Genomic DNA, 10,175 nt, shown 5'->3' on the forward strand with positions numbered 1-10,175 from the left:
CATCATTGTTCTTCAGTACTTTTATTGCAATCTCTTACAGCAGACTTTCCCAGTGCACTGTGTCTTTTCATTTCCTGGCTGCTGGTGCCAAGAGTGTTGATTGTGGAGCCAAGCAAACTAAAGTTGTTTACATTCGCAGTCTCTTCACCATCCTTCACAATGGTGCCAATTGGCCCAGTGGGAAGAATCTTTACTTTCTTGATACTTAGGTTCAATCCATATTGAAGGCTGTATTCCTGTTCCTTTTGCAGTAAGCACTTCAGGTCCTCCTCAGTTTTCAACAAGCAGGGTTGTGTCATCTGCATAACGCAGATTGTTGATAAGTCTTCTTCCAATCCTGATGCCACATTTCTCCTCATAGAGCCCAATCTCCTGGATAACCTGTTCTGCATATAGATTGAAAAGGTATGAAGATAAGAAATGCCCCTAGTGTATACCCTTCCCAATTTTGAACCATGAATTGTTTTCCTTACTCTGTTCTGACAAGTGTTCTGGGATTCCCATTCTTCTTAGAGTTACTTGAAGTTTGTTGTGGTCCACACAGTCAAATGCCTTTGCATAGTCAATGAAATACAGATAGACATTCCTCTGGTATTCTCTGCTTTCAGCTAAGATCCATCTAACTTTAGCTATAGTATCCATAGTACCACACCCTCTTCTAAACCTAGTCTGCACTTTTGGCAGTTCTCTGTTGATGTGCTTTTCCAGTCGATTTTGGATAATGTTTAGCAGATTCTTGCTTGCATGTGATATTAATTATCTTGTTCAAGAATTTCCACACTCCTTCAGAGCACCTTTTTTTTGAATGGGAACAAATATAGATCTCTTTGAGTCAGTTGACCAGGTGGTTTGTCCTCCAGATTTCTTGGCACAACTTGGTGAGCACATCTAGGGCAGCATCTGTTTGTTGAACTGTATACTATCTATTCCTGGGACCTTGTTTTTTGCCAATTTCTACAGAGCAGCTTGAACTTCTTCCTGCATCACCACAGGCTCTTGCTCATTTGTTTCATGAAATTCTTCTGTGTCCGCCAATTCCTTTTAATACAGTGACTCCCTATACTCTTTTTATCTTACCAGTGGCAAAGACTTTATTTTCTTGATATTGAGATATAATGTGTGTGGAAGTCTCCAGTCTTTGGTCTTCTGCAGCAAGCAAATTTTAAAGTCTTGAGATTATGTAACCATTTAAAATTTAAATTATTTTTAAATTTGAAAATACTTTGAAAATGATTTTGGAATATGAAGAAATAATTAACTAGAAATATTATTAAGAAAGACAAATCAGTAAAATAGAATGGATAATCCAGTAAAAAATCAAATGTGTAAGTGAACCTAATTTATACAACAATAGCTATATTTAAATGTCAAGCAGAAGATGGACTTTTTAGGAAAGAAGTGGTGTTAAAGCAACTAACCTTGTGATGGGAGGATAATGTTGACTTTGTTTCCATCCTGGATACAGTGCAACCAGAGTAACAATAATGGCAAGCTTCCTCTCATACTTTGAATATGCGGTTAGGAGAGGCCATTTGTAGGAAATGAACATTATGTATAGAAAGGTGGAAGGTCAAGAGAAGAGGGAAAGACTCTCAACGAGATGCTTCAGTGACTGAAGCAACAGATTCCAGAATATCAGAGATAGGGATGACATAGGATAGAACAGAGTTCAGATCTGTTGTTCATAAGATCACTATGAGTTGTACTTGATGGCATGTTACAACCACCAACACTGTATCAAGATATGGTTAGATATAACAGAGGTAAATGTGAAAAAATGAAACACAGATACTGTAGATTCAATGGAAGAGCTTGCTATTATGTAAAAGTCCACAAAAGAAAATATTTGTAACATTTTCTGCATTTGGAAAATAATAGAAACTTCATGTAACAACAACAACAACAACAAAAAAGTCCAAAATACCATAATCAAAGAAGCAAATGAAGAAAGAGGAAATGTAATTATAGCCCATTTAGGCCCAGGGATAAAGAATTTTTGGAAACCAACAATCAAAAAGACATCCTAATCCTAAAAAATGACAAAAGATATGAAAACCATTTTGTAAAAAAGCGACTTACAGATAGCTTTTAAGAAATGGGTATATTTTATGCTCAGCTATAAATTAAAACTACTGAGATGCAGGGTTTTAGATTTCCAGGAATGATTAGATTTATGCCATTCTATGACATCTACATGTATCTAGAGCATCAACTGACTTGACCTCTTTGAAAGGAAATAACAGGTTATGTTCATATGTAATTTCATAACAGCTATTATATGAACATATGCACTCTGAAGTTGTAGGGAGCTTTGTTGGTGTAGTCTGTTGGGACTTAAATTGGTAACACAGAGGTGGTATCTTTCCGGTGGTTCTTATCCACCAGTGGCTTCTTGGAAGAAAGATGGTATTTCTCCTCCTGTGCATTTTCTAACTTCAGAGCACCCACTGGATGGCCAGCTATAAGATGGTTCTGACTCAGTGGCAGTGAGTTTAATATTTTTGATTGAGCTAATAGTTTGACTTTTAGAAATACTTATTATAAATATATGTATGAAATAATGCATAGGATTGTTAATCTTAAGGTAAAATAATAAGCATAATTAGTGTATGTTAGTAGAATATCTTAGAAAGTTATGATGTCTTCATATCATGGAATGTTAAGTAGCAGCAGATAAGAATGGGGAAATTTTTAATTTCTCACATGGAAAGAACTCTCAAATCTATTGTTAAATGAAAAAGCTGCCTTTAGAAAGATACATGTAATGTAGTACTCTGTGTTTAAAAGGTCAGGGAAAATAATAGTCATATTTGCCTGTATATGGATTTTAAAAAATCTCTCCAAAATCACATAAACTCTCAGAGATATTCATTATGTGTTCTTGTGTATACACTGTATAAGAAAGAAATGATGTGGTTAGTCTGGGGAGAGGTTGTGATGTGACTGATGCTGGATGTGTATCTTAACACCTGTATATCAAGATGCATTGATTTTGTTAGCACCGGGCACTTGGTAGCCATTCATAGAAAAACATGCTTAAGATTAGGTAAATAGAAAAACCTTCATAATATTGGTTCATCCCCTATGGAAGGTGGTTTGGCTATTTCTCAAAAAGTTGGAAATATTTTGGACTAGCACTTCTTGAACACATGCTTCTGGAAACTCTCTGAACTTGGTGAAATGATGACAGTTATGGAAAGTTGCTATGAGTCATGCTTGACTTCACGGCAATCATCAACAACAGCACTTAGAAGCTGGATCCCAGTTTGTCACTTATGAATGTTATGATTTTGGACTTTACTCCCAGGTCTCTTGATTTTTGTGTATGGTGTGAGTATGTATTTGAGTTTTGTAAATAAACTAGTAGGGGGAAAAAAGGTTGGAAATACAAATATCATTAGATCCAACAATTGCATGGCTGGGAATATACCCTAAATATTCCAGAGCCACCTTCCAAACAGCTGTATTCATATCTATGTTTATTGCTGCATTATTTACAAAAACAAAGAAATGGAAACAACGCAACATTAACAAATAGAAAAACTATGGTATATTCACACAATGGAATACTATACAGCATTGAAAAATAATGGATTTGTAAAACATTACACAGCATAGATGACTCTGGAGGAAATTATGCTGAGTGAAATGTCTCAGTCTGAAAAGGACAAATAATGCATAACACCACTTTTATGAAGCAAGACTGACATAGAGGGTCAGAAGGAGGATAAGAATATAGTGAATAATGACCAGTGTATTGGATCAGATGAGGGAGAGAACTATTTACAAGTAATATATGATTAGGCATTATATGAAAGACAACAGCCCAGAATTAAGAGGTACATTGCAAAGAGGACTGGGGGAGGCAAGGGAGGAAATTGTGAAACAATGAATACATATGTTTTTTAACAAAAAAAGAAAATTAACTGAGGGGAGGAAATGTAAAATTCCATTTATCTATAAACTTTCTTTAAACTCAGAATTAAAATAAAATTTTCTTTCAAAGAACAAAAAAATAGGTAAGGTTGAAGAATATCTTTCTTAAAAAGCTCTACATACCAAACTTTTCATTAAATTCAGTTATGTTTTTTCTCTAGTTTTAGCTTCCACTTTTTTGTCCTTTTTGATAATTATATATTAGTATTAAAAATACTTGATTTTTGTTTTGATAATCTTGTGATTTTGTTTCAAATAAATATTTTATTGCTTTTTAAAACAGTGATAGTACCTGATAGTTATACCTCTTAATGCTTTTTCCATTTACCAGTAAGTGGTTCTAAAATGTTTAATTATTAAAAATGTAAATTAAGTGGAAAAAAACACAAAACAATACATTCATTCATCTTCCTTTACTATAAATAGATATGTGTATACAAATACACATAGATATTTAGTAATGTATACTTGTAAGTATTATATATGTGTACTAGAGATTTCTGTAGTAAAATATATACTTTAATGTGTCATCTGTGTGTGTGTATACACATATATACAAAAATATATTTTGAAGGGAATAGACCATTGTATTTACTTCTTAGTGATAGGATTTCAGATGATTAAAATATATTTTCTTTTTATATTTTTTAATTTTGTCACCTTTTTCATCAATTATATATTACATTGATAGTAAGTATTTTAATATCTTTTTAAAGATTTTTACTGAAGCTGTCTTTTTCCTTCATGCAAAGAGTTTTTCAGCTTATATCTTTAATGGATACCGGCTTGCCTCAGTGTTCTAATGAGAAAATAGAACTTGCAATTCTGTGGTTCTTGGATCAGTTTCGTAAAACATATGTTGGTGATCAACTTCAAAGAACCTCAAAGGTAGGTTTTTAATAGAGGTTAAAAAAAGAAAATAAATTTTATTGGAGATGAAGGAAAATATGCACATTTAATATCCTTAAGCTGAATGATGTATTTTGGAAATTTTTATATAAGAAATTTAATATGATCAGTTAAAATCAGTTGATAGAATGATACTGAAGGTGATGTGAAATTTTATGCCTGTGCTTATCATTTTCGTTAAGGATTAATTGGAGGAGAGGTATTTATATGAATAGTCATTAAAGAATTAAGATTCATTTAAACACCTTACTGCATTTGTTTACTTATCCCTTTGTTTTTCATGATGGAGAACATAAGATTTATATCTTAAGTAGTCATGAGTGCTTTTTGTTTGCTCATTATTTGTCTATTTTACATAATAAATGGAAATAACTAGTAGAACTAGATACATCATTCAGAGGCTACAGTTAAATCACCTTATTTTAGATAATAATCCTTGTGTAATGGAGAACTTTACACCACTGGCAAGCTTACATTAATTGATCTTGAAGCACCATGAGGGTTTATTGAGAACGTTTGTGTGAGTTATAAGCAGATAGTAGCACTTGCAATTCTGAATAAGCTCTAGAAGAGATTTTTTTCCTTCTTCCTGCATTAGTGTTTCCAAAACCTTCTCTGATAAGAAGTCCTAAGTAAGGACAAACATACCTTGTTTGGATTTGAAGTTTGGTTTAGGATTGTTGAAATATTTTTTACTTGAAAATTCTAAGTGAAGCTTTTCATGACATGAATTGATCTTTTACCTAGAAATTTTAACTTTATTTTTAATTCATTTACAGCTTTTTTATTATAATTGTATACTATTATCAAAATGCTTTTATTTTCCTAAGAATTTTTATTTTATTGTAGATTACTTTTTTACTCTTTAATAAAGTAATAGTTTGATGCTTCCTTTGTCAAATGTATTGTGATACATAATTGAAATTTAGAATTAGTATAAATAAAACTTTCCTAGAATTTAGCTTCCAATAAGTAAGGATATTGGAAAAAAAATTTAGTTAGAAATAAATTTTTGAGGTTATAAGTACATTAGTATCAGATAGAATGTTAATGGCATGAAATTCATGTAGGTTGCCCCTTTAAATCCTGTGTTACTCAAAGGTTAGGTATAAATGAATTATGATAAATTGCTTTGTTTTAAATGTACCCAAAGTGTTTGTTATTTTGCTTTTACAAAAGTTGATAACAATGCTAATTCAATACATATTTGGTCTGGATCTTAAATCAGAGTACTATAATATTAAATTTAAAAAAACCCTTCAAATTATTTTGTTTATCATCGTTGGAAAGAGATGCAAAATAAGATGAGTTTAAGGATATTGGATTTGGAAATTCTTTTTCATAATTTTTTAGAAATGCATAACTATTCTTTTTTACATATAAAATTTTTATTTTATACTGGTTTACTTACAAAGTCGGTATACATTGTTTTTCACACCAGATATTTCCTCTTTGTTTGAGATAACTTTAACTTGTAAGAGATTTGTGGTAAAGAAGTGCATTATGGGAGATGAGTTTTTCACTTTTTTTTTTAGTTAGCTTATATATTTATCAAAATCATTTTCTGACTGGTCTTGATTATTTTATTATAACTGTTGGTTTTTGGTGTGTTCATCTTAACTATTGCAAAGGAAATTCAGTCCTAAGTTAACTTTATTTCTATAGAATTTGTATAACATAGCAGCAAATCAAGCTAAATCTTCCCATCTTTTATTTCTCTGGCTAGTCTGCTCATTTACCTTAAAAGAAACCGTTTTGTGTGTGTTTGGTGATTGAGTCTTTATTATAGTGTCCAGCATTCTTCTAGGAACTTTTCACTCTTACAACAAGTCAGAAAAATTGATATTTCCAGTTTACAGATAAAAGAACAGAGTAGCTAACATATTTAGAAAGTAATCTGTCTTTGTGGCAAGGAAAAAAAAAAACCAACCCAAAACCAACAACCAAACTGAAACGAAGGAAAACTAAATTAATTTTTATTTTCATGAGTGTATTGTGACATTCCAACTTGGGACTAAAAAGAAAGAGCAAATTTGATATTCATACATAAATAAAGTTTTACTTAGTGACTATCAAGTTTAACAGTTAGCATTCATTTTGTACCTGGAACTGTGCTAAATACTAAGTATTATTTAATTGTCTCATATAGAACATGACCTATAAGGTTCTTCCCATTCTGTTTTTTAGCATATGTTCCTGTCTCATTGTTCCATACTTTGTACTCCACGCTTTATGTATACTTAAGTATTTATACTTTGTTGGACAGTTTGTTCTCTATCAAGTCTAGATGTGTAAACTGTTCTCTTTGTGCAGGAATCTGTTTTTCCCTAAATCCTGCTAACCCCTTTCTGCCTTATTCTGCTACCATACTTATCTTTGATATTAGACATCCTGTCTTCTATGACACTCTTCTTGATCTTCAAAGTTTGGAGAGATTTCTTTTTCTTCTATTCTGTAGTATCCTTATGCTTTCTATTTTGCCATTTATTACATTACACTCTGCTCATTTATTACCAAAATAAGTATAGCCTGTACTTCTGATTGAGCTCCTTCTATGGTGTTTATTACCACCTCCACGTGCAAGCCATACTGCTTTTTTTGTGTATCTGCTAGATAACTCTTGAATGAATGTACGTTCTGTAGATATTGGGCCTAGCTCTCATGTATAGTATTTTCTGGTAATGAAACATTTGCTCTTGAGTCTGAAAATGGTGTTGACTTGAATGAAATGTTTATCAGTTTTGAATAAAAATTACATTATTACACAGGTTGGGGGGAAACCCCTGTATCCACAACAGAATGTAATTTATAGAAATTCGTTCTCAAGGACAAAGATGAAAATACTGAAAAGCCCTTCTATGGAATAGAAGTATGTCCTAGCAGTAAGAAAGAAAAATAGCAATGAGATATTTATCTACTGCTAACATTGCACATACTTTCTTACACCAATTTATAGGACAGAGGTGGTGGTGTTGTGTGGTGACCTATAGCTGATCCTCTGGTGAGTTTTGAGAGGTTATTCACACAGGAGAAGATTACCCATCTTTCTGCCATGGAGCAGATAGTGAATTTGAACCATATGCCTTTGTGATTGCAATACTGCTTCTTACAAGTAGGCTGCTGATATTTTTCTACATTGGAACAGTGAGTGTGTTTGAACCTTCACCTTTTCAGCTAGTAGCCAAATGCTTTAACCTGTATGTCACCAGGTCTCCATTAAATGTCAAAGCAAGGGATTGTCTGTATGACATAAGGAAAGTGGGAGGTTGATTTTTTGTTTTGTTTTGTTTTTTAATAATGCATAAAAAGCTCTAAATCCAAAATTTGGCTCAGAGGAGTTACAGGATTCTTTCAATCCTCAAGCAAGCAAAATCTTTTAACTGTGGCCAGTTCTAGCTGTGTGTGTGTGTGTGTGTGTGTGTCTGTGTGTGTGTCTGTGTGTGTGTCTGTGTGTGTGTACGTGTGTGTACACACAGCTGTTGATGCAAGAGCCTATGTCGGGAGTTTAGGTAAATAGAGACTGGCAGATACTAATGTAAAGGCGAGAAAAACCAACTTTTAAATTAACACCACAGGTAACCATATAATACTACCAGGAAGAAATTACAGCTGATAAATTGATTTACTGGTGAGGATGTGAAAGAGCGATTGTTAGGTACTGTTCTATTTTGACTCGTAGTGACCTTACAGACAGCCGATGGATCGAAATCTTGCCCAGTCCTATGCCATCCTCCCAGTCTAAGTGTAAGGTCCTTTTTCAAGTGCCATCCTTTTGCAATCAAGTCTAAAGCATGTGAGATGAAGCCTCACCATGTTTGCTTCTAATAATTGCCCTGAAAGTACTTTTTCCAAGACATCTATATTTCTAGTAGAATCTAAATTGGGGAGAAAAAAAACCCCACATTAAAAAATGATTGTTTTCTAGAATAATTTCTTTTTCTAGACCCAGAAAAAGTTAAAATGCATATACTCTTTGACTCCAAAATACAAATTTTAACAGTATAGCTCTTATAAGTTCATATTTGTATATGTTGACATATTTAAAAATATTTTCGCATTTGGTTGAGAAATTAAAATTTGTTATAATATCATCTACAATAGTATAAGGGGAGAAAATAACCATAAAATGTATAGGAGTTAATCTAATGGAAGATGTGTAAGGAAATATTATTGAAATAATTTTGAGGAACAAAACCAAAATTGGAATATTTAGATTATCAGACGTCAAGACATGATAATTAAGACAGTGTGGCAGTAGTGCAAGATGGACAGTTACGCCAGTGGAATAAAGTAGGACGTTTACAAACAAACATCTATAAAAGTCGCGTGGTGCTGCATTATAGCAAAAGGTCTTTTTTAAAAAAAATTATTATTAGTTTCAATGAAAATTTACAGAGACTGGGTTTCCGTTCATTCATTTTTGCACTTTTCTCCCCTACCAACCCTCCCCCCTAGAAATTCTTTCATTGCTTTACAAACCCTCCTGCAGGTCCACTCCATTATGCAACCTTCGCTCTGGACTTCTGTCATGACAAAAATACCTAATCACATATCCCTTTTAAACAGTTTTCTCCCTCATCCATTTCAATGCAGAGTAGATATTGAATGCATCTTTCTCCGTCTCCCCTAGCCCCGATATCAATCCTATTTTACAGTAGTGGCACCATGCAGTATTTGTCCTTTTGTGACTGAGATATTTCACTCAGCATCATGTCCTCCAGGGTCACCCATTTTGAATAATATTGCATGAGTTCCTTGTATTTCAATGCAGCGTAGTATTCCATTGTGTGAATATACCACAGCTTCTCTGTCCATTCATTTGTTGATGGGCACTTAGGTTGTTTCCAGCTCTTTGCTATTGTGAACAAAGCCAAAATAAACATGGGTATGCATATATCTGCTTGGATGCCAGTTATGGTCTCTTTGGGGTATATTCCCAGTAGTGGAATTGCTGGGTCAAATCATATCTCTATTTGGAACTTTTTGAGAAAGCGCCATACAGACTTCTACAGTGGTTGCACCATTTTACACTTCCACCAACAGTGAATAAGGGTTCCAGTTTCTCCATGACCTCACCAGCATTTGTTGTTTGCTGTTCTGTTAAATTTTGCTATTCTGACTGGGGTGAGATGATATCTCCTGGTTGTTTTGATTTGCATCTCTCTTTGAGCTAGGGATTTTGAACATTTCTTCATGTACTTGTTAGGCATCAATGTCTTCTTTGGTGAAGTGTCTGTTCATATCCTGTGCCCATTTTTCTACTGTATTATTTACCTTTATCTTGTTGTGGTGCTCCAGTATTTTATAAATTCTGGATATAAGTCCCATAT

At 33.2% G+C, this 10,175-nt stretch overlaps 1 protein-coding gene across 1 annotated transcript in view; it reads left to right on the plus strand.

Annotated features, from left to right (window-relative positions):
- RANBP17 (RAN binding protein 17) overlaps positions 1-10,175 on the plus strand; it is a 499,911-nt gene that overhangs the window by 177,851 nt on the left and 311,885 nt on the right. Inside the window, exon 14 of the mRNA XM_006884340.1 lies at positions 4,689-4,824. Within this exon, the coding sequence (XP_006884402.1) occupies positions 4,689-4,824 (136 nt within the window). The remainder of the gene's footprint in view (positions 1-4,688; positions 4,825-10,175) is intronic.

This window comes from Elephantulus edwardii, unplaced genomic scaffold (genome assembly GCF_000299155.1).
Source record: "Elephantulus edwardii isolate Elephantulus edwardi_28Jun2011 unplaced genomic scaffold, EleEdw1.0 scaffold00033, whole genome shotgun sequence".
In the NCBI taxonomy this organism is placed as follows: Eukaryota; Metazoa; Chordata; class Mammalia; order Macroscelidea; family Macroscelididae; genus Elephantulus; species Elephantulus edwardii.